At 35.8% G+C, this 25693-nt stretch overlaps 3 protein-coding genes across 3 annotated transcripts; all 3 read right to left on the bottom strand.

Moving 5' to 3' along the window:
* Window positions 1-2395: 2395 nt before the first annotated feature.
* Window positions 2396-2692, bottom strand: LOC137952681 (CLAVATA3/ESR (CLE)-related protein 10-like). The gene has a single exon (XM_068799746.1). It carries the CDS (start codon window positions 2690-2692, stop codon window positions 2396-2398), a length of 297 nt encoding a protein of 98 aa, XP_068655847.1.
* A 15789-nt stretch (window positions 2693-18481) lies between these two features.
* On the bottom strand, window positions 18482-19184 carry LOC137952518 (E3 ubiquitin-protein ligase ATL23-like). The gene has a single exon (XM_068799593.1). The coding sequence runs from the start codon at window positions 18993-18995 to the stop codon at window positions 18609-18611; it is 387 nt and encodes a 128-aa protein (XP_068655694.1). The 5' UTR covers window positions 18996-19184; the 3' UTR covers window positions 18482-18608.
* Window positions 19185-20426: 1242 nt separating this feature from the next.
* LOC137952682 (inactive protein FON2 SPARE1-like) lies at window positions 20427-20741 on the bottom strand. The gene has a single exon (XM_068799747.1). It carries the CDS (start codon window positions 20739-20741, stop codon window positions 20427-20429), a length of 315 nt encoding a protein of 104 aa, XP_068655848.1.
* Between the last annotated feature and the right edge of the window lie 4952 nt (window positions 20742-25693).

The following is a 25693-nucleotide window of genomic DNA, read 5'->3' on the forward strand; positions in this document are numbered from 1 at the left end:
CGAGTTTGAGTGAACCGTAGTTCAGTTTAGCGGCTCGCGAGTCAGTTCGTTACTTAACAAGAAATTTCTAGGAATGAGGGAATACGAGTTTTTGGAGGCTTTCTATCTTTGTGCTTTTTCGACTCTCAATTTTCTGTCTTTGAGTTTTGATTTCGGGGAATCAGTGGCAAAATCAAAGGAAAATCGGAAGAAAATGGGAAGAAAATTACTGATGGCGAAGAGAAGTTCACTCAACCAGATCTTCCCCAAGTCTAAACGGAGAAATAAGAGGTTTGCAATCTGCCCCTTTAGGTTAGTTTTTGTTTTTATTCAATTTATTCCTCTATTTATATGATTTCTTCCTCAACCTCTTCGTTCTTTGTCATCAATAATTTTTTGTGACCGAGGAAAAAATTACAGAAGTGAGCAGTTGTGTAATGCTCTCAGATATCGTCGAAGGATAATTTTATGGTTCTAACCTCCGTTGAGATGGAAATGAGTAAGTGCGAGAAAATTTTACCTTTTCCATAGTTTGTATGTTGGGTAATCCCTTTCGAGTTCCTTAACAATAAGGTGCCATCGTACTTTATCTAGATTGATGTTTTCAAATTTATGCATTTTATTCGTTTCTTCACCGTTCGTTCTTTGAATTGTAGCATAAATTATTCCTGCCGAGCTGGTTGATCACATTGCCGGACTAAAGTAAATTCAGTAACTCAACCAGTCCTTGTTCCTTTCTTCTTCTTTTATTTTTTATTATTTTTTTGTTATTTTTATTCGGGTGGTCGTTAGTAATTGACATTGCCTTCAAAATATACCCCCTTGAGAACATACGGGAACTCAATTGATCTGTTGTCTGTTAAGAGAGCTAGTGGCAATTATCCTGGCAGAAGTTGGGTAACTTATGCCTAGTCTAAAGAGTAATTTATACTCTCTTTTTCTTTGAGGAAAGGGCAATGAAAGCCTTTCTAAGTCGACCAGTTTTCTCGAAACAAAACTGAGATAAAAAGATAATAGAACAAATAAAACAATAAATGGGTCTAGAACTTTAAAAAAGACTAATTTTGTTGTCTAACTAACTTCATTGATTTTATAAAATTTTACCTTCCCTTCATTTCACCAAAGATCTAGAGTTCTACTCTCTTGCAAGCATATAGGACTTGCACTGATGGATGGATAGAGGATATGAAAGTTTTCTGTAAATAACTAACATTTGGACTTATGCTGTGAATTTTTAAATTCAAATATCTAATTTCCTGAAAGACCATTTGTCCACTATCATTGTTATCATTAATAAATCTGTCAGATTACATATTGATTGGTGGCTCAAATTACACCATTTCGGTATGGTGATTTGCACATTCTAACTAGCCTACTATGTGCCAAGATGTTTCATTCTTTTGCCTCTTAGTTTTGTGTTAGATGACATGGATTCCCTCTTAAAACACTCTTTTGCCTCTCTAGATATGTGTTTAGTTTATATGGATTCCCTCTTAAAATACAAGCATACACACACTCACATGTATTTTTTTAATCTAAGTTGATACTAACTCATTCTAAATTCAGGCATGGAGGCACATACAAGGTGTTGAAGAATTTTCTCAAACACAAGCTGGTGCATCATGACTCATCGAAATGTGGTTCTCTGCATTTGCTTGGGTACTTAATTGTATTTTTAGAAGCGTGATTCTGTTATCTCATGACTATACTTTTGGTATATCTACAGATGATGGATTTCGGTTGACATATCTAGGATATGAGTATTTGCTGTTGTTGTTCGTCAAATAGGTGTTGGAAAAGATTTAGGTGACCATGCTTGACGGAAGTAAGAGCAAACACATAATGATAATGATACAAAGATCGAAATCCGGAGAACCAGGCATTTATTAGCGTTCACAAATATTCACAAGAATTACACATGAATATATTCGATTTATTCAAGACGTCCCCAAGTACCGGCAAGCATGAAGTACCAGGATGCCCCACCCTGAAAGCTGGGGCATTGACTCTCACCTCCCAAACAGACTCCATTAATGAACCTCACGTGCTTCTCTTGATCTCGTAAAAAACAGAAAAAAAAAAAAAAAAACTAGTTGCTAGAGAGTAGGGGGGAAATTTGGCAAAAAGACAAAAAGCCCAAGCGTGAAACAATTGATCTCGTTTTCTGAAATTACATCCACCGTTGTACGGAAACCTTCCATGGCTGAAGCAGGTGATGGGTCAAATCTTGATTCCCTTCTTTTTTGAAGACGATCGACGCGCGCCATAGCCGAATATGAATGCCCGGTTCAGTAGCATACGTGTAATATATAGGAAGTTTCAAGAAAGACGTACAGCAAGAAATGGCGAAGAAAGAAGGAAGAACCCAGGCAAGAACAGAGGGGAATCGGCTTCTGTTGTGACAAGACTGTAATATTTAGTTGTGGAGAGGATTGGGTCCCGAGGGGACGAGTCTTTTCTGCACGCCGTACCTCGGATCGATCTCGTCATCGGGAGATGACGGTGGAGGCGGGTGTACCGGGTACCGGTGATTTCTCATGACGCGGAAGCAGAAAGGCAGTTGAGGAGGCGAACTGGAGGCATGGCGATGGTGGTGGCGACGGTGGCGAGCTAATGCGTCCGGCAAGGGGGATGGATACGACGAAAGAGCCGCGGGAGTTGCTGAGAGGAGGAGGAAGAGAAAGGCGAAGAGGAGGAGAAGAAAGACCTTCATGCCTGAGACCCAATTCGTGGAGAAGGAAGAAGGAGATGCGGAGAATGTGACAGGAAGCGGGAGCGCGAGAGGAGGGAAGGCGGTGAAGGAGGTTTTAAACGTAACGGCAAGACGTCCATGGCTATGTATTTAATAAATTGCTGGCCCGAAAGAAAGAAGAAAAAAGAGATCTTTTAAAATCTGAGCTTTAAATAAACCTAAAGACACGTCTTGTAATTTCCAATCCCCTCCCCGCCTTCAAAGTAACAAACATGTAAATATTTATGGCTTTTTTTTAATTAATAAAATTTAAAAAAATTATTTAATCTGCCAAAAAAAACGGGTAGTAACAAAATTATTCACTTCTAAGTCGACCCGACCCAACTCCGAATATATTTGTAAGGAATGTGTAAGAATTGCATTCCGAGGAGGAAGGGTATCAAGCTATATACGACATATTGTAGCTATTGAGACTTAAGACTATGTTTGGAATACAAAAAGTGGAGTGAGGTGACCCAACCCAACTCCGAATATATTCGTAAGGAATGTGTAAGAATTGCATTCGGAGGAGGAAGGGGTATCATGCTGTATACGACATATTGTAGCTATTGAGTCTTAAGACTATGTTTGGAATACAGAAAGTGGAGAGAAAAGAAAAAGGTTTTTTTTGTCTTGTGTGTGTCAAGAGGCTAGCCAATACAACATCCTTTCCCTCTATTTATAACTAGACGAGTATTTAAATACTTAATTATTATTATTTTATAAATACAAAAAAATTACTAGTTTTTTATATTAAAAGAGAAACATAATGTTATAAAAATATAAAAATGCATTCTAAATTACACTTTCACAAGCTTCTACAAAGGGGCCTTTACAACTTCTAAAAGCACTTTTACTTAATAAAATGGAAATAACTTTTACTTAATCAAGTGAGAAGTGTCTCTATAGTCACAACAAGCCTTGGATAGAAAAGATATTCTGATTCATATAAACTCAACATATTTGTTCTCACTAATCCATGTGAGTACTTGCTCTGATACCACGTGAAGTTGGGTCCAAGTCCTATCCCAAAAATGATTAGTCATTTTATAAAACCTTTTCAACAACAAATAAACTCAACATATTTGTTCTAATTAATCCATATTGGACTATTCTTTTTAACACTCCGCACTTGCCTAGTTCATGGAGCTACATAAGTGTACGTAACTTCGTCCCTTCCGGCTTAACCACCCATTCTCTTTGTTCTCCTTTCCTGTCCCACAGAACCAAAGAAGAGACGTGAAGGGATGCCTACCCCTCCAATTTCCTCTACCATCTGTGTGAGCGGGCAAGGAAGAGAGAAGGGTGAGGTTTCTGAAAGGGTTCTACTCAAGTTGACTGAACGGAATGTGGGAACACAAGGGACCTGTGAAATGTAAGACTTTGCCAGACGTTTGCCTTCCAAACCAACTAGTCTACAGGGTTTTCATAGTACGAACCGTGGAAGGGAACAAGGTCACCGGTTCCGGCAACAAAGTGGTCAGCGACACACGAGACAGGCGTGTTTTGATTTAGAGCTCTAGCTAGTTTGTGTCCTTGGAAGACCGGAGAGGATGTGACAGGATGTACTGAGATTTTACCGTGAAAAGATGAATCGCCCTTGATGTCTCCAGGTCATGCCTGACAAGCATTTAGTCTATCACAAGAAGCGTCGCTACCTAGTAACAGCAAGAAGCACTTACTCCATAGGCGGCATAACACAGAAAAGGAGATTGGCTTACGATGAAACTTCCGAGCGCAGGTTCATCAAAAGGCTGAGTTGTACCAGTGAGGAGGACCAGTCAGAGCATCTTCCATTCCCGTTCCAGAAAGAAGAATGATGGGCGACAGAGAAGCTGAACTGGGTCCACTCTCATGAATGAAGATCACATGAAGGAAGAGTTCTGGCGCCTCAAAATTTATGGCTTACGCTCAGTTTTGCCTTGTCCTATATGGAGGCCTTCCAATAAGCAAAAGTCATTAATTATATATGTTTAGTTATAACTAAGCTTTAAGTACATGTTGAGTTTATATTGTTGGTTTAGTCATTGAACATGATTTTAAGTCGTTTAGTATTTCTATTATATAGTGAATACAAAGAAGTTTATCGAACGGAGGCTACAACTAACCTAGACCAACAACATGAAGAAGGGTTTGGCATTTGGTTTAAACAAAAGGTTAGTTGTGTCAATCAACTATATGAGCTTACGATCATTGTGTTTATTGAATATTTTTGAATATTTATTATAGGTCAAAACTCTAGTAGCTTGTAGCCAACTTGAAATGAACAGTAATATCCACCGTCTTGGAATGGATCTTATATCAAGTAACAACTACTCATCTTGTATTGTTAATGGCATGCATATTCACATTGAACAGTTTGAGGTAAATTGTAAGACTCAAAACAACAACGTAGTTGTAAAGGGGTATTATGAAGATAATTACTTTGATTATTATGGGGTCGTAACTGATATAATTGAATTACGATATTTGGGCAATAATTTTATTTATGTACTCAAGTGTAAGTGGTTAATATCTTGAGGACATAGTGCAATGATGACCCTTTTGCATTAGAGTTTCAAATCAAACAGGTATATAACATGAAAGACCCAAATTATGGTGGTTTGTGGCGCATAATTCAAAATTTAGTTGTGGGAAATGTGTTTAATATGTTAAAGCAACAATTATTTTTACTTGATTAAATGACTGCCTACCTACAAGAATTGTCAAATATTAATCTCCACCTTGACCAAGTAGACGATGATGTTGGCCAATTGACAAAACCAAAATTTTCTCCAAATCATATCATTGTATTAATGGTTGAGGATAAAGACAAAGAAGAAATATAAATGAGGAAGATGAAGTTTAGGTAGAGGACAAGAACAATGAAGAACAAGATGAAGCAAGAGAAAAAAAAAAGTTGACAAAGAGAGGGAAGAAAGAGATGAGGATATATAATATTTTTAGATGACAATGAATCTGAATATTTATTTTATGGGTCTACAATATTAGTTTTTATAAAATTATTTATTTCAAACATTATTATTTTTATTCTATTTTTAGAAATTACATTCTTGATATTATAAAATTACACCATATACAGGTTCATGATATATCATGCCTCCTTGTTCACCTAGGCTACCACCATTATCACGCCATGCATCATCCAAGGAGATGGTTTCAACAAAGCCACCATTTGAAATGCATGACAATGAGTTTCTAGGGAAGGATGATTGAGTCCCATAGACACAATATGATAGTCAACTAATTATTATCACTCTCTGTTAAATTATATTGTTGATGATCTGCTGAGAGACCTTAGTAGGAGGATCCGTTGAGTTTTGAAATTGGCAACATAGGGCATTGGAACTCCATAATCAACTTTTCACTCATTGGGTGGGACATGCATTGAGGACTTATATCCAGGTGAATGTAGCAAACTTCAAAGCCAACACCCAAGACCAAATAGTTTGTTTTTATCATTACATTGAGGTAAATATTACAAATTAGTCAATTATATTTTCCTTTATTTTTTACAATGTTAACTTTGATATTATTTTGTGTTATAGGAGAAGTTTGATGGTTACTTGAATAGTAATATGGTAGAACAAGCTATAATGCATGTTGTATTGGGTGCTACATTTTGACAACACCAGGTTGTTATGCATGCCTACTATAGAGAGCATGAAGGTTACCACATGACACTGTCTACTCCCTATAGAGGGATTTCCCTCAAGGACTGGGAGTGTTTGTGCATGAACATGTTTAAGGAGGAGGGGTTCCAGATAATTAGATTTTTATGGATTGTGTTTTAAGATATCAATTATTTTTATTTTACTTTTATCTAATTTTCATTTGTAGAGATATTCCTTAGTAAATGTCAAAAACATTAAGAAACAAAATGTTCAAAATGCTACTAGGTCAAAGTCTTTTATGCGCATCAGAGATGTATTTAACTAGGAATATATTTTCTTTCAAACGTCTCACTAATGTAATATATTTGCATGCATATATCCTTATAAATGTGTAGGGTACAAATTGCTTTGATATTGAGCAGTTTTGGACTATTGATTGGTCTGATTAAAGGTGAACTCATAGATCTTAAGAATAATATGTAAGTATAACTTTCTTATAAATATAATATTTTATTATAAACATTTTTTTAACTTACTTATGTTGGTTTTTTCCCATGAGGAGATGTAGCGGCTAGTACAAGAGGCATAGGAGGTTCGTGATGTGACGAGTTTATGGAGCTCGGTCTGGCTACGTTGAAGGGTTACGTTTGCCTCAACCGCCTCTACCTAGGAATGCTGGACCATCTTTGTCTCATACCACTATATGAATAGAGGAGTTAAAGAAAACTAAAGAGGCATTGTCCCATACTCAAGAGAAGCTTTAAAATGTACAATGTCATGTTGAGTAGTCCGACCATTGTACCGATGAGCAGAAGTGTAAGATGAATAACTTAAAGATGCAAATACAATGGTTCTTTTAGTAGATGCAGACTCAAAGTTAGCCACCCCCAGATTCTCTTGCTGATGGTGTATAGCTTTTATTATTTTTATATAAATTTTAATATTTAAAAATATATATATTTTTAAAATTTGTAGAATTTATTATTCATATTTTTAAATGAATTCATTTATTAGACAAAGAAAAATAAATTTAAAAAACAAAAATTTATTTAAAATAATTTATTACCTACCAGAGAAGTTTCAAATTCACTGGCAAAGGGGCAACATTACCAATGAATTTATTTCTTAAAATTAGCATGGAAAGTTTCAAATTATACCTTTATTTAAAAAATATTTATTAAAATAATTTTAACTTTTGCAAGTGAATTTAAAATTTCAAACCCAAGGTTGTGCGACTCAGGATCAGAACCTGACTTGTTGTAGCATGATCCCAAGTCGGGTCGACTCACCTAAGTCATCCTAGACATTCTACAGAGCGACTCCACAAGAGAAATAAAAAATAATTCAAAAGATAAATAAAAATATGAAAAAAATATTCAATATGTTATATTATATGCTATATATAATTAGCTAAATATTGTAATGATTTGTGATGCATAAAATTAGTGTGTCGTGAGTCTATCATGACTTAGTGTGTCATATATAATTATTTAAACATTGTAATGATTTTTATACATAAACTTAGTGTGTCATGTGTATAAGTACCTATTTTATAGGAGAGAGAAAACACAAATATAAAGTGTAATAGTATAAAATTTTATTTTGATATAAGTTATAATCTTTTTTATTCGAATTGGAGTACCAATTTGGATACACTAAAATCTAAGTTGGATCGACTGAGTCGAATCAGGACTACCCTAATCGAGACCAAACTTAGGGTGAGCCGAAAAGGATTTGGCCAACACAAATGAGTTGAGTCCCTCCTTATGACTCAAATCATCTAGTCCAAAATTTGTTCTAACTTGCACCAATCGCAAATGGAAGCTTTCAACTTCTTACTTGGTCCTTTCCTCCAATAATTCCAATACTTGACTCAGTGGTATAATCTTCTACAAAGAAACTTGGTAAAAATGACATTAAAATAAAAAATTAAAAATAATAACTTAAAAGATATCTTCATTTTGAGTTGGAAAGGATTCAGTCGAAAGCCCAAAATAGAAGAATCGAGCAGCTCCCTATGATTTGACTCCCAAATACAAAATTTGATTCAATGCAATGAAACGTAAAATCATGCAGTGAACACACTATTCACTGTGCTAATATCTATTACTTTAGTGTTTATCAATTATAATTTCTAAAAATGATTGATTATATTTTCCTATAATTATAATTATTATTTTATATTATGCTCAAATATAAGAGCCTTTATCCATCATAAATGTTTAACAAAAACATATTAATATATGGATTAGTTAAATTGACATTAATTTTTCAATTACTTAATAAATATATTAATTGTATTTCATAAAACTAAACAAACATAGACATAATCTTCTCTCCTTTATTCCCTTAACATAGACATAATTCGGTCTTCTTTATTCATTTAGTTAATTTAATTTTTTAAGTTGTTCATTATTTCTTAACCTAATTATTTTTTAAACCTTGCTATTAATAAAATTAATAATCAAAATAATTATTATATTAATAATTTAAAATTAATAAGAATTAATAATATATAATTAATAATTAACACATTAATGCTTGATATTAGCATTATTATTACCTATTTAATGTTATTATATTTTTTTGTTATTATTATAAATTATTATTTATATAATTTATTATTATGATTTCTTGTATTCAATTAATAAATATAAAAATGATACAAATTAGTGTTTCTTGTAGCCATTCAATCTTTGATGTGTTTATCATACATTAATAGATTCATTACCTAGTAGTTATTAGCCTATATTTCCTCCCAATTTTTATGTAAGAACTACCATAGAATTTTTATGTAAAATTGTTACATAATATCCACTTAATGAAAGGGCTTACATAAGTTAAATGGCTAATGTTAAACCATAAACTAAGATTAATTATATTTCCTAATATTAAACTATAACCTTTGTTAGATTTTATGGCCTAATCCATTATAAAGGCTAGTTGTAAGATGAGAGAAAGAGAAGAAGAAGAAGAGAGAAGTGTGTTAAGTTGTGGAGCCTAATCAATGCTTTATGCTGAGTTGGTCCGCAGATTGACCTTCATGGTATCGTCGCCGTGGTGGTTGGAAAGGGGGAGGAACCTCCAAAAAGTCCACGATGTATAAAATATTATATCTTTAAGGGCACTTTAGAAATTTCACTCTTGTAAAGCGGTTGCCCTAATTTTCTCTTTAGAACTTGGAGGGGGTGGTGGAGGAGTATCTTGAATTGCAGCCCCCGAAAGAGGTTAGAGAAAAAACAACTATAAGTGTGTGCAATTTCTCTTGTAAACTATTTCATCTTCATAGTGGATAGCTGTAGCAGTGGAAGATAGGACGTAGTCTCACCTTGAGGTGAACTTGTATAAATCTTGTTGTATTTTCGTGTTTTTTTTTCTTCTTCCGTAATTATTATTATTGCTCTTGTTAATTTTCCAAAGCCACAAAAGTAGGCCATTTAGGCAATCCTTTGGAAAATTTAATCATTCCTTGGAGTATTCTTCTATTTTCTAGATCAATATATTAGAAGCAAGAGACTTATTGGCTTTTCTCTAATTCCAAAGGTGTACCACTTGTCAAACTAGAAAAGATTCATGAGATTATTAAAGATTGAGATTTGAATATGGAGGTTGAACAAGAAGTACTATTTTTATCATAAAAAAGTGATCATCTCCTTTTTATTCCTTCTCTCTAGATTCATCTAATGAGGTCTATCAAATAAATGGAAGTATGTCTTTCAACTTTTGGTCATGGTATAAGTCTTGTATTCCTTCTTTTCTTTACCAAAAAAAGTGCTCCCTTTGGTTGGTTATAAAGTAGTGCATCATGGCTAGGGGTGGCTTCGCACCGAGCCAACTTGTGAGCAGCTCGAGCTCGGCTCGGTTCGATTCGGAATCCCTAGATTTCGAGTCGAGCTTGAGATCCGGGATCGGCTCGTTTACATTAAAGAGCCGAGCTCGATCGAATCCAGGTTCGGTTCGACGGCTCGTTAATGGGCCAAGTTGGAATCGGGAGCGGGAGTGAGAGCGAGGGGGGGGGGGGGGGGGGAATTTTTTTCCTCTCCTCGTCACCACCGAGCCCCTCCCATCCACTATTGTCGCCATCAACAGCTACTCGCCGACCGCCTCTGTAGCCGTCCGTTAGATTTCTTTCTCCCTTCGTCTTCGCCTCAGTCCCCCCTCCCCCCCCCCCCCCCCCCTTTAAAAAAATCTCCTTCCTCATGGGTCTTGAAGAAATTGAAAATACATTTTAGTAGAAATAAGTTTATAGGGACTATTAGTGTCTCATGTTTTTTGTAAACATTTTTCTAATTGAAAATTACCTTTAATAAAAATTCCTTAAACTTTCCTTCCTCATGGGTCTTGAAGAAATTGAAAATACATTTGAGTATAAATAACTTTCTAGGGACTATTAGTGTCTCATGTTTTCTGTAAACTTTTTTCTAATTGAAAATTGTTATTAAAAAAATCATATAATTTTCTTAGTAAGATTTTGCTGCTAAGATGGGCTAGAAAACCGTATAGAAAATTTTTGAATAAGTATTTGACAGTTGATGCTGTAATACTTTTAGCATGAGGCAATTTTCATTTTAATTTTGTGTGACATTTTATTTGATTAAAAATTTATTTATAAGTATAGTAATATATTAGATTGATTATTAATTTTTATTTATTTAATCTAGAAGAGGCAATAAGAGGTCCATTTAACTTTCCTAAGAAAATTTTAAAATATTTCTTGTAATTTTCTAATACGTCACTAATAGTAATAAGATTTTATATAAATGTTGTTTTGGAAATATGTATCATAGGAAAAATATTTCTAGTTTTTCCTAGAATATAAATTTTCAACCAGGGGCACTAAGGAGGTCATAGTAAATTTATGGCCAGATTAAAAAATTACAAAACAAGCTAGACAACATTTGGAGTAAAAAAGATTAATATTGGTGTGTTTTAATTAATTATTGAAATTCAATCATGAACCTCCCCTATCATTTTTTTTAAAATGTATGCATAATTTTATATATAATTTATTTGACATATATTTTATAGAGTATTAAATATAGGTTAAGCTCGAACTCAGCTAGAGCTCGAGCTCGAGTTCGAAATATTTAAATCAAGTTCGACTTCAACAAGGTTCAGACTCAGCTGGATTCGATGCCGCTCTTATGCCCAATTTTAAGTAGAGGTCATTCCCAATTTTATGTAAAATGTATGCATAATTTTATAAACAATTTTATTGACATGTATGTTTTGAAAAGTTTTAAATGTATGTTGGAGCACAAACTCGAGACATGTATTTTTTGAAAAGTTTTAAATGAATGTTGAGGCTCGAGCTCGGCTCGAACATAGGCAGGTTCGGGCTCAGCTCGGCTCGATGCCACCCTAATCATGGCCAAATTGATAAACTTGTCAAACTACACATGAAATACGATTTGTCTCTCCTCATTTGATTTTATCACCTCTACTAATCATAAAAAAATCTCTTACTATGACTTTGTCAAAATTTCAAATGACACTTACATTTAAAGGCTATAAAAGCCAATTTACATTAATGCTCACAACTAACAACAACAAACCTTGCCTAGACATCCCTAGAGAGTAATAGTACACAACCCTCTCTACACCCCATAACCTCAAAGACCTGATCACAAAGTTCAATATTGGCTAAGGCTATACAAGCCTAGCACCAATTAGGTAAAAAACCACATCTATTGACTTTTTTTTTTTTTTTTTGGCAACAAAGGGTTTTACAAAAATTTAGTAGAAGGTTATGGGTTTGCTAACAAAAAATCTCAACAATGCTTCTTGAATAGGCAAGTACAACAATTAAGCTGAAATAAAAATACACCCCTACCTTATGTGTGTTTTCCAATTGTAATAGCAGCTCGAAAGTATGCAAACTTAAAGTAATTTGAACCTCAAGATTAATTTGGTAAACCCAACTAATGATTTGAGAATAACGGTCTTAAGAGAAAAGTTGCCCCACTCGAATGATTGATTTGAAATTCAAAAGCCTAAATAAGATTTATTGAAGAGTAACTATTAACTTGAAAATCCAATGGCTCAAGTTCAACAAAAACACATGCACACAAAATAAGTAGGTTTTAAAATATAAGGTTCAATTGTACTTTGGTCTAGCTATACAACTCAATGGCATGAAAAACTTGTAAATAAAATAGGATAACTGCTTTGAATCAAAGATCATTAAGTTCAACTCAAATCAAAGCTAAAACAAAGAAATTTGCTTAATCATACACTGAATTTGAAAATCAAAATCAAACAAACTTGTTGGACAATAGAGAATGATTATATTAGTCAATAACATCAATTTCAACATGAATAAAAGCTAAGATATCTCATAGAGTTAAAAATAAAAGCGTGTTTGTTTAGTACTTTAAAAAACAAGATAAATTGAGTTTTGAATTGATAATCTGACCTTCACATATGATTTGAAAGTGTGAGAGCTCTTTAATGTGTTAAAACTAGCCATTTTTATTCCTTTTCTAAAAAGTTGCAAAAAATGTTGATCGATCAACCATATATAATGGCTAAATTTTCTAAGTTTCCAAAGCTTGTTGATCGATCAGGGTATCGATCAATGAGTTTTCAAACTTTCATAAAACTCATTAATTTCTCAACACATTTGACTGAGTGATCATACTTTATAAAGCTAACAATGCAATATTTTGTGTGGTCGATCATCTTTATAACGTTTCTTGGCAGCATTTTGTGTAATCAATCATGCTATACACTAGTGTATTATTTGAAATATGAGCATGATATAGGCAAGATTAAGGGTTTTAGCAAGTGCAAATCATTCATATGCATCGATAAAATATGGTTTTAGAAAATTTCATGCTCTAGAACTCCAATGCTCTTGAGTACCTTAGAATTAAAGTTGGTCGACTATTCTCTTACATGGGTAGAGTTCTTGAGAACTCTAGATCTTCTAGTCTTCAAGCTTCTCTTAGGTACTTCTTTAAGACGACTTGACTGTTATGGACTCAAGAAGACTGAGTCATCTACTTTACTTTTATTATTTATGTTGCTTTTAATTTCGAATTTTATTGAGTTGTAATAAAACTTAAAGGTAGGGGTAGAATTGGGTTTTATAACCCTAACCTATGTCGATGTTAATTACCCTATTTAAGGGGTCAGGATGGAGAAATAAAGCAAGTTCGGAATTAGCATAAACTAGGGTAATTTAGGTTCCTTCTAGGTTGTCTATTCTAGGGTTCTTGGTGTGAACTCTCTTGGGGGTTTGCTGCATCCATTGGGGAGTCTTTGAGGAGATCTTGGAAGGAAAAGGAAGAGGAATTACCTTTCTCTTTCGAGTTGCAAGAGAAGGTCATCTCTTTCACGAAAATTCCAGAAAGGGAGAAGGGTTGGCGTGAGCTAACCAGGAAGGAGGACGAATTCTGGTTGCTGGATTGGTGTTGACGTCAAGAGGTAATTGCTAATCTTATTCCAAGCATTAAGATTAGATTTATGTTTCTCTTTTACGTAAGGAACCAGTGTTGCATGAAATTGGAAACCCTACCTTGACGTGAGCCATAAGAAAGGGGGTTCCTGTTAAGCACCTAGCCAATACTACCCAAAAGACCGGTCTGTTAGGAGCGGAAAACATAGGTACTTAACTCAGGCCCATAACTAGGATGTCCCATAACATCACACCCCCCCTTCGCGAGCCGACGACCACGGTGGCGCAACGACACAGGCCCAACCCGGATTTTTATCCTATGACCTACCTGTATTTTAATCCAGCCTTTGCGCGTGATGCAACGACACTGGCCCGACCCGGGTTTTTTTTATCCTACGACCTACCAGTATTTAAATCCAGCCTCTACAACGTTGCCGGGAATCGAACTCGCGATCGAGGGTCAGCTTTGATACCAAATGTTAAGCACCTAGCCAATACTACCCAAAAGACCGGCCTGTTAGGAGCGGAAGATATAGGTACTTAACTCAGGCCCATAACCAGGATGTCCCATAACAGTTCCACGTTGGGGCCTCAAGGAGCTTCCTTGACTAGCTGGGTTCATTCATAATTAAAAAAAATGAAACTCCTTTTCAAGGGGAATGAATTCAGTAAAGGGAAAGGGGTTGTTCTTGAGTCATTACAGCAAGTAAAACCCTCTTGACGTGAATCATAAAAGAGGGGTTTCATATCTAAGTGCTTAAACAGTCCTTTAACTTGCTAGTTGCATCTATAATTAAAAAAAGGAAAATCCTTTTCAATCCTAATGTGAAAGGAGAAGTATAAGAGAGTTCTTTTCACAAAAATGTGATAAGAAACCCTCAAACAGTGCTGGATTCATATTCAACTCGCCGAGTTACTAGATCCATGGCTAGGGACCATAACAACTTGACACTTTATTTTTCTCAAGGTCTTCTATCAAATTTTTTTATTCTTCTACATAGATTTTGTGTTTCTTAAAGAAAGTGCATCTAAAATGCTTGAGTTGTAAATATTAGCTTCATTTAGTTTTGTTTTATTATCATCAAAATATGGATGAGGGTCAAACTAACTCAACAGATTGATCAACCCCCTTGGCATGATAAAACATATTATTCGTTGAACATAGAAATTATAAAGCATGATCAATCAACCTATGTAGGCGTGATGGATCAATTAGAATCCTGTCAGGCTAGTGTATAAAGCATGATAGATCAAGCCCATATCAATCAATATGCCACAAAAGCATAATAAATCACTTTGATTGATGATATATTTGATCACAAATCCACAAGAACTTTAAAATATACTAGTTGGAGGCCGAATAATCTAGAATAAAAAGGTACGATCTATCAACCCAGCCTTTCACAATGGTTTAAAATAAACAAGTTTTGCCTAAAAAACTTTTAAATAGGGACCCAAACTCATCCCTTAGCCCCTCCTCTTTGTCTCCCACTTATGTCCTACTCCTTGTTGTACTTGAGCTGTTTAAATAGACTTATTTAACCTCTTAAAGACTCCTAAACTATGATTTGATCCTACTAGGCTCATCCATGAACTTATTTCTTTTATCTTTTCATCTACTTCTCATGGCCAATATGGTCTCTGAAAGGAACCCTCAAATTTAAAAAAAAAAAATTCAAGGAAGATGAAAAAAAAACAAGAGAAAAAAGTGGCACACTTATGCACCTAGGCACATGCATGGGGGCCGTAAGAGCTCAAGGGCACAACAGGAAAATGATACTCAAGGGCAAAATGGAAATAAGGTTAAAAGTCATGGGTAGAAATGGGAGTCCTACTTTCTTTTGATAGATTCCTAAAATTTCTACTTTCCTTTGTTAAAGAATCTCTAGAAGATAAAATTTTAATTAGGGAGTCTAATTGATAGAGGAGTTCCCCTAAATACGTAATGGAAAAAAATATAAATATGGGTCTTGGTTGAAGGAAAAATGAATCAAGCCTATTCCTCAAGTCTCTCTTGCCTTGTTCTCTTATTTAGGGGTGGCATCAAACTTAGCTGGTTCGCGAACAGCTTGAGCTCGACTCAGTCCCGACTCGATAAATCCAGATTTTGAGTTCAAGTTTGGGCTCGTTTAAGTAAACAAGTCGAGCTTGAGTGAACCGCAGTTCAGTTTAGTGGCTCGCGAGTCAGTTCGTTACTTAACGAGCAATTTTTGGTAATGAGGGAATAAGGGTTTTTGGAGGCTTTCTGTCTTCGTGCTTTTTTGACTCTCAATTTTCTGTCTTTGAGTTTTGATTTCGGGGAATCAGTGGCAAAATCAAAGGACAATCGAAAGAAAATGGGAAGAAAATTACTGATGGCGATGAGAAGTTCACTCAACCAGATCTTCCCAAGTCTAAACGGAGAAATAAGAGGTTTGCAATCTGCCCCTTTAGGTTAGTTTTTGTTTTTATTTGATTTATTCCTCTATTTATACGATTTCTTCCTCAATCTCTTTGTTCTTTGTCGTCAATAATTTTTTGTAACCGAGGAACAAATTACAGAAGTGAGCAGTTGTGTAACGCTCTCAGATATCATCGAAGGATAATTTTATGGTTCTAACCTCCGTTGAGATGGGAATGAGTAAATGCTAGAAAATTTTACCTTTTCCATAGTTTGTATGTTGGGTAATCCCTTTCGAGTTCCTTAACAATAAGGTGCCATTGTACTTTATCTAGATTGATGTTTTCAAATTTATGCATTTTATTCGTTTCTTCATCGTTCGTTCTTTGAATTGTAGCATAAATTATTCCTGCCGAGCTGGTTGATCACATTGCCGGACTAAAGTAAATTCAGTAACTCAACCAACCCTTGTTCCTTTCTTCTTCTTTTATTTTTTATTATTTTTTTGTTATTTTTATTCAGGTGGTCGTTAATAATTGACATTGCCTTCAAAATATACCCCCTTGAGAACATACGGGAACTCAATTGATCTGTTGTCTGTTAAGAGAGCTAGTGGCAATTATCCCGGCAGAAGTTGGGTAACTTATGCCTAATCTAAAGAGTAATTTATACTCTCTTTTTCTTTGAGGAAAAGGCAGTGAAAGCCTTTCTAAGTGACCAGTTTTCTCTAAGATAAAAAGATAATAGAACCAAGAAAACAATAAATGGGTCTAGGACTTTAAAAAAAACTAATTTTGCTATCTAACTAACTTTGTTAATTTTATAAAATTTTACCTTCCCTTTATTTCACTAAAGATCTAGAGTTCTACTCTCTAGCAAGCATATAGGACTTGCATTGAGGGATGGATAATGGATATGAAAGTTTTTCTGTAAATAATTGACATTTGGACTTATGTTGTGAATCATTGTTATCTAATTTCCTGAAAGTCCATTTGTCCATGATCATTGTTATCATTATTAAATGTGTCAGATTACATACTGGTGGCTCAAATTACACCATTTTGGTATGGTGATTCGCACATTCTAACTAGCCTACTATATGCCAAGATCTTTCATTCTTTTGCCTCTTACTTTTGTGTTAGATGACATGGATTCCCTCTTAAAACACTCTTTTGCCTCTCTAGATATGTGTTTAGTTTATATGGATTCCCTCTTAAAATACAAGCATACACACACTCACATGTATTTTTTTAATCTAAGTTGATACTAACTCATTCTAAATTCAGGCATGGAGGCACATACAAGGTGTTGAAGAATTTTCTCAAACACAAGCTGGTGCATCATGACCCATCGAAATGTGGTTCTCTGCATTTGCTTGGGTACTTAATTGTATTTTTAGAAGCGTGATTCTGATGATGGATTTCGGTTGACCTATCTAGGATATGAGTATTTGTTGTTGTTGCTCGTCAAATAGGTGTTGGAAAAGATTTAGGTGACCATGCTTGACGGAAGGTTTTATTGATGCTGTCAAGTTTCTTTCCATTCATTCAATTTCTCTTCTTCTATCTTGCTCAAAATAATTCCTATGTTTTTATCTCTTACATAACCTTGATTTTTTGTTGTCGTCCTGGGTTAAGTACATATGCTTTCCACTCCTAACAAGCCTATTTTTTGAAAAGTATTGGTTAGGTGATTAACATTTGGTATCAGAGTAGATGCTACGTCGCAAGTTCGATTCCCATAAGGCGCGTCGGATTCAAGACCCGGTCTTTTTGGGGTAGTATTGGCTAGGTGTACCAGCAAAGATGATTGATTGTACTTGTCACCGCTTGTTGCATCAAAGAATATGCTTTTATGAAGGTTTGTTACTCTTTTTATTTTTTAGGTCTTATTTGAATGTTATTAACAAGAATCAACTCCTGATGTCTTTTTGTAGCATGTCATGCCCAATTTTAAGTAAAATTTATCCATAATTTTATATACGATTTATTTGATATGTATTTTATACAAAGTTTTAAATAATGCTGAGCTCGGTTAAAATTATTGGGTTCTAGCTCGATTACAATTTTAGTCTCTCTCTCCCTTTATCTTAGACTAAATCTTTTGACCTACCCATTAAAGTGGGGTATTCGTGATATTAAGTTGAATAGTTGTTATTTGTGTGTCAGTTTATTGGAAATGAGGATTGTTAATGACTGGAAATTTGAGGAAGAAAATATACTACATCACTATGCGAGATACTCATAAATGAGTGTGTGTTCTTCCAATGTTTGAATGTAAAGCAGAATGTGTTTTCCCAATTACAGCAGGCGTATCGGTGATTCAATTATAGAAAACAAAGAAATAATAGAATGAGAGGAGCTACGAACTACCCAAGAAGAAGGACATGCGAATGACTAGAATTGAATTAGATGAATTCAATCAGGCGTCATCAGAAACAAAACTGTAATCCCCTCCCATGGAGAGTGGTATTTTCGAGAGGGTGATTGAGAGTTGAAAGATTTCTCAACAATTGTTGTCACCGATAATCTGGGGAGGGGTGGGAGCCTGCAGACTGGTTCTACAAACAGGGCAAACAGGGTTGCGAGCGAGCCACTGATCGGCACAATGGACATGAAAAAAGTGTTTACAGATGGGAAGAACCCGCGCCTTCTGCCCCTTGTCGACGTTCTCCAAGCAGACGATGCACTCCCACCCCTCCTCGGCGTCATCAATCACCGGCAGCTTCTCCAACTCAGACTTGGACAGGCCCTTGGAGGCCGTCTTCTGATCCGTCGCCTCCACCCTACTCCTGCGTGTCGCGTATAACACCAAACACATATACACCGCGAACACCGCGCACGTCCCCAAGAACGGCAGCGCAACAGCCACTAAAATCCCCAGAATCAACATCAATCACAAGGGGATCGAAAAGCCAGAGAGACTTAAATAGAGGTCGAAACGCTGGCAGACGGCAGGGCCTGTAAAGGAGAATAAGAGTCCATCCGTTAACTGACGGCTTCCCTTCTGAGGATCCTGTGCCGGAGATGGATCGAAAGAAGGGGCTCACCTTTCCGGAGACGAGAATGGGCGTAGAGAAGAGTCATGTTGAAGTGGGAGGGAAGCGTGGGAGAGAAGGGAGGGAGGAAGCAGGGGTTTATAAACGAGAGCGGAGGCAAATTTGTCATTCTGACGTGGGAGCGTGTGTTGTAATTATCTCAACGCGGAATCAACTTAAAAAAGGACTCCTCTTTCATCTTCCCAAACCGAGCCATCCGGAGTACAGCTGCACCATTTAATTTTCCTTCATTTGGGATTTGGTGCTTGGACCGATAAAATCTCTGTTTTAAGTTTAGAAATACCCTTGGATCAGTCGCAGGTGACGACGAACTCCAGTATAAAAACCTTAGGAATACCCTTGAAACCTGACCTGCCCTCCCTCGAAATCCAGTACAAAAACAAACGGAGAAGAAGGTGTCTAGTAGACGGAGACAAAGAGGGTCGCCTCCCCCTCTCTCACATTCCTCATCAGTTTGGCTTCATAACGGATAAAACCGCTCAAAACTATTTAAAAATCCGCAGAGTATACCTAAAATAATTGATCCTCTCTCACCCACTCAGCCTCCTCCCCTGTCATGGGAATTCAACAGAAATATGATATTTATCTGCTTTAAGGTCATATCTGGTTAACCTTTAAAGTTTTCGTATCTGACTTTTTTTCTTTTTTTCTGTATATTTAGAAAAGTAAAAGCAAACACATAATGATAATGATACAAAGATCGAAATCCGGAGAACCAGGAGAGAGTATTTATTAGCGTTCACAAATATTCACAAGAATTACACATGAATATATTCGATTGATTGAAGACGTCCCCAAGTATCGGCAAGCATGAAGTACCAGGATGCCCCACCCTGAAAGCTGGGGCATTGACTCTCACCTCCCTAACAGACTCCATTAATGAACCTCACGGGCTTCTCTTGATCTCGTAAAAAACAGAAAAAAAAAAAAAAAAAAAACTAGTTGCTAGAGAGTAGGGGGGAAATTTGGCAAAAAGACAAAAAGCCCAAGCGTGAAACAATTGATCTCGTTTTCTGAAATTACATCCACCGTTGTACGGAAAGCTTCCATGGCTGAAGCAGGTGATGGGTCAAATCTTGATTCCCTTCTTTTTTGAAGACGATCGACGCGCGCCATAGCCGAATATGAATGCCCGGTTCAGTAGCATACGTGTAATATATAGGAAGTTTCAAGAAAGACGTACAGCAAGAAATGGCGAAGAAAGAAGGAAGAACCCAGGCAAGAACAGAGGGGAATCGGCTTCTGTTGTGACAAGACTGTAATATTTAGTTGTGGAGAGGATTGGGTCCCGAGGGGACGAGTCTTTTCTGCACGCCGTACCTCGGATCGATCTCGTCATCGGGAGATGACGGTGGAGGCGGGTGTACCGGGTACCGGTGATTTCTCATGACGCGGAAGCAGAAAGGCAGTTGAGGAGGCGAACTGGAGGCATGGCGATGGTGGTGGTGGCGGCGGTTGTGGTGGCGACGGTGGCGAGCTAATGCGTCCGGCAAGGGGGATGGATACGACGAAAGAGCCGCGGGAGTTGCTGAGAGGAGGAGGAAGAGAAAGGCGAAGAGGAGGAGAAGAAAGACCTTCATGCCTGAGACCCAATTCGTGGAGAAGGAAGGAGATGCGGAGAATGTGACAGGAAGCGGGAGCGCGAGAGGAGGGAAGGCGGTGATGGAGGTTTTAAACGTAACGGCAAGACGTCCATGGCTATGTATTTAATAAATTGCTGGCCCGAAAGAAAGAAGAAAAAAGAGATCTTTTAAAATCTGAGCTTTAAATAAACCTAAAGAGACGTCTTGTAATTTCCAATCCCCTCCCCGCCTTCAAAGTAACAAACATGTAAATATTTATGGCTTTTTTTTAATTAATAAAATATAAAAAAATTATTTAATCTGCCAAAAAAAACGGGTAGTAACAAAATTATTCACTTCTAAGTCGACCCGACCCAGCTCCGAATATATTTGTAAGGAATGTGTAAGAATTGCATTCGGAGGAGGAAGGGTATCAAGCTATATACGACATATTGTAGCTATTGAGACTTAAGACTATGTTTGGAATACAAAAAGTGGACTGAGGTGACCCGACCCAACTCCGAATATATTCGACTATGTTTGGAATACAAAAAGTGGACTGAGGTGATCCGACCCAACTCCGAATATATTCGTAAGGAATGTGTAAGAATTGCATTCGGAGGAGGAAGGGGTATCATGCTGTATACGACATATTGTAGCTATTGAGACTTAAGACTATGTTTGGAATACAAAAAGTGGAGAGAAAAGAAAAAGGTTTTTTTTGTCTTGTGTGTGTCAAGAGGCTAGCCAATACAACATCCTTTCCCTCTATTTATAACTAGACGAGTATTTAAATACTTAATTATTATTATTTTATAAATACAAAAAAATTACTAGTTTTTTATATTAAAAGAGAAACATAATGTTATAAAAATATAAAAATGCATTCTAAATTACACTTTCACAAGCTTCTACAAAGGGGCCTTTACAACTTCTAAAAGCACTTTTACTTAATAAAATGGAAATAACTTTTACTTAATCAAGTGAGAAGTGTCTCTATAGTCACAACAAGCCTTGGATAGAAAAGATATTCTGATTCATATAAACTCAACATATTTGTTCTCACTAATCCATGTGAGTACTTGCTCTGATACCACGTGAAGTTGGGTCTAAGTCCTATCCCAAAAATGATTAGTCATCTTATAAAACCTTTTTAACAACAAATAAACTCAACATATTTGTTCTAATTAATCCATATTGGACTATTCTTTTTAACACTCCGCACTTGCCTAGTTCATGGAGCTACGTAAGTGTACGTAACTTCGTCCCTTTCGGCTTAACCACCCATTCTCTTTGTTCTCCTTTCCTATCCCACATAACCAAAGAAGAGACGTGAAGGGATGCCTACCCCTCCAATTTCCTCTACCATGTGTGTGAGCGGGCAAGGAAGAGAGAAGGGTGAGGTTTCTGAAAGGGTTCTACTCAAGTTGACTGAACAGAATGTGGGAACACAAGGGACCTGTGAAATGTAAGACTTTGCCAGACGTTTGCCTTCCAAACCAACTAGTCTACAGGGTTTTCGTAGTACGAACCGTGGAAGGGAACAAGGTCACCGGTTCCGGCAACAAAGTGGTCGGCGACACACGAGACAGGAGTGTTTTGATTTAGAGCTCTAGCTAGTTTGTGTCCTTGGAAGACCGGAGAGGATGTGACAGGATGTACTGAGATTTTACCGTGAAAAGATGAATTGCCCTTGATGTCTCCGGGTCATGCCTGACAAGCATTTAGTCTATCACAAGAAGCGTCGCTACCTAGTAACAGCAAGAAGCACTTACTCCATAGGCGGCATAACACAGAAAAGGAGATTGGCTTGCGATGATACTTCCGAGCGCAGGTTCATCAAAAGGCTGAGTTGTACCTGTGAGGAGGACCAGTCAGAGCATCTTCCATTCCCGTTCCAGAAAGAAGAATGATGGGCGACAGAGAAGCTGAACTGGGTCCACTCTCATGAATGAAGATCACATGAAGGAAGAGTTCTGGCGCCTCAAAATTTATGGCTTACGCTCAGTTTTGCCTCGTCCTATATGGAGGCCTTCCAATAAGCAAAAGTCATTAATTATATATGTTTAGTTATAACTAAGCTTTAAGTACATGTTGAGTTTATATTGTTGGTTTAGTCATTGAACAAGATTTTAAGTCGTTTAGTATTTCTATTATATAGTGAATACAAAGAAGTTTATCGAACGGAGGCTACAACTAACCTAGACCAACAACATGAAGAAGGGTTTGGCATTTGGTTTAAACAAAAGGTTAGTTGTGTCAATCAACTATATGAGCTTACGATCATTGTGTTTATTGAATATTTTTGAATATTTATTATAGGTCAAAACTCTAGTAGCTTGTAGCCAACTTGAAATGAACAGTAATATCCACTGTCTTGGAATGGATCCTATATCAAGTAACAACTACTCATCTTGTATTGTTAATGGCATGCATATTCACATTGAACAGTTTGAGGTAAATTGTAAGACTCAAAACAACAACGTAGTTGTGAAGGGGTATTATGAAGATAATTACTTTGATTATTATGGGGTCGTAACTGATATAATTGATTTACGATATTTGGGCAATAATTTTGTTTATGTACTCAAGTGTAAGTGGTTAATATCTTGAGGACATAGTGCAATGATGACCCTTTTGCATTAGAGTTTCAAATCAAACAGGTATATAACATGAAAGACCCAAATTATGGTGGTTTGTGGCGCATAATTCAAAATTTAGTTGTGGGAAATGTGTTTAATATGTTAAAGCAACAATTTTTTTTACTTGATTAAATGACTGCATACCTACAAGAATTGTCAAATATTAATCTCCATCTTGACCAAGTAGACGATGATGTTGGCCCATTGACAAAACCAAATGTTTCTCCAAATCATATCATTGTATTAATGGTTGAGGATGAAGACAAAGAAGAAATATAAATGAGGAAGATGAAGTTAAGGTAGAGGACAAGAACAATGAAGAACAAGATGAAGCAAGAGAAAAAAAAAAGTTGACTAAGAGAGGGAAGAAAGAGATGAGGATATATAATATTTTTAGATGACAATGAATCTGAATATTTATTTCATGGGTCTACAATATTAGTTTTTATAAAATTATTTATTTCAAACATTATTATTGTTATTCTATTTTTAGAAATAACATTCTTGATATTTTAAAATTACACCATATACAGGTTCATGATATATCATGCCTCCTTGTTCACCTAGGCTACCACCATTATCACGCCATGCATCATCCAAGGAGATGGTTTCAACAAAGCCACCATTTGAAATGCATGACAATGAGTTTCTAGGGAGGGATGATTGAGTCCCATAGACACAATATGATAGTCAACTAATTATTATCACTCTCTGTTAAATTATATTGTTGATGATCTGCTGAGAGACCTTAGTAGGAGGATCCGTTAAGTTTTGAAATTGGCAACATAGGGCATTGGAACTCCATAATCCACTTTTCACTCATTGGGTGGGTCATGCATTGAGGACTTATATCGAGGTGAATGTAGCAAACTTCAAAGCCAACACCCAAGACCAAATAGTTTGTTTTTATCATTACATTGAGGTAAATATTACAAATTAGTCAATTATATTTTCCTTTATTTTTTACAATGTTAACTTTGATATTATTTTGTGTTATAGGAGAAGTTTGATGGTTACTTGAATAGTAATATGGTAGAACAAGCTATAATGCATGTTGTATTGGGTGCTACATTTTGACAACACCAGGTTGTTATGCATGTCTACTATAGAGAGCATGAAGGTTACCACATGACACTGTCTACTCCCTATAGAGGGATTTCCCTCAAGGACTGGGAGTGTTTGTGCATGAACATGTTTAAGGAGGAGAGGTTCCAGATAATTAGATTTTTATGGATTGTGTTTTAAGATATCAGTTATTTTTATTTTACTTTTATCTAATTTTCATTTGTAGAGATATTCCTTAGTAAATGTCAAAAACATTAAGAAACAAAATGTTCAAAATGCTACTAGGTCAAAGTCTTTTATGCGCATCAGAGATATATTTAACTAGGAATATATTTTCTTTCAAACGTATCACTAATGTAATATATTTGCATGCATATATCCTTATAAATGTGTAGGGTACAAATTGCTTTGATATTGAGCAGTTTTGGACTATTGATTGGTCTGATTAAAGGTGAACTCATAGATCTTAAGAACAATATGTAAGTATAACTTTCTTATAAATATAATATTTTATTATAAACATTTTTTTAACTTACTTATGTTGGTTTTTTCCCATGAGGAGATGTAGCGGCTAGTACAAGAGGCATAGGAGGTTCGTGATGTGACGAGTTTATGGAGCTCGGTCTGGCTACGTTGAAGGGTTACGTTTGCCTCAACCGCCTCTACCTAGGAATGCTGGACCATCTTTGTCTCATACCACTATATGAATAGAGGAGTTAAAGAAAACTAAAGAGGCATTGTCCCATACTCAAGAGAAGCTTTAAAATGTACAATGTCATGTTGAGTAGTCCGACCATTGTACCGATGAGCAGAAGTGTAAGATGAATAACTTAAAGATGCAAATACAATGGTTCTTTTAGTAGATGCAGACTCAAAGTTAGCCACCCCCAGATTCTCTCGCTGATGGTGTATAGCTTTTATTATTTTTATATAAATTTTAATATTTAAAAATATATATAATTTTAAAATTTGTAGAATTTATTATTCATATTTTTAAATGAATTCATTTATTAGACAAATAAAAATAAATTTAAAAAACAAAAATTTATTTAAAATAATTTATTACCTACCAGAGAAGTTTCAAATTCACTGGCAAAGGGGCAACATTACCAATGAATTTATTTCTTAAAATTAGCATGGAAAGATTCAAATTATACCTTTATTTAAAAAATATTTATTAAAATAATTTTAACTTTTGCAAGTGAATTTAAAATTTCAAACCCAAGGTTGTGCGACTCAGGATCAGGATCTGACTTGTTGTAG

The sequence above is a fragment of the Aristolochia californica genome, unplaced genomic scaffold, assembly GCF_029961685.1.
Source record: "Aristolochia californica isolate CCGP_79_NKW_82.1479 unplaced genomic scaffold, dmAriCali1.0.hap1 SCAF_16, whole genome shotgun sequence".
Taxonomy (NCBI): domain Eukaryota; kingdom Viridiplantae; phylum Streptophyta; class Magnoliopsida; order Piperales; family Aristolochiaceae; genus Aristolochia; species Aristolochia californica.

Excerpts from the sequence above, each read along its gene's own strand:
- LOC137952681 (XM_068799746.1), bottom strand. The coding sequence starts at position 2,692 with ATGAAGGTCTTTCTTCTCCTCCTCTTCGCCTTTCTCTTCCTCCTCCTC.
- LOC137952682 (XM_068799747.1), bottom strand. The coding sequence starts at position 20,741 with ATGAAGGTCTTTCTTCTCCTCCTCTTCGCCTTTCTCTTCCTCCTCCTC.
- LOC137952518 (XM_068799593.1), bottom strand. The coding sequence starts at position 18,995 with ATGTTGATTCTGGGGATTTTAGTGGCTGTTGCGCTGCCGTTCTTGGGG.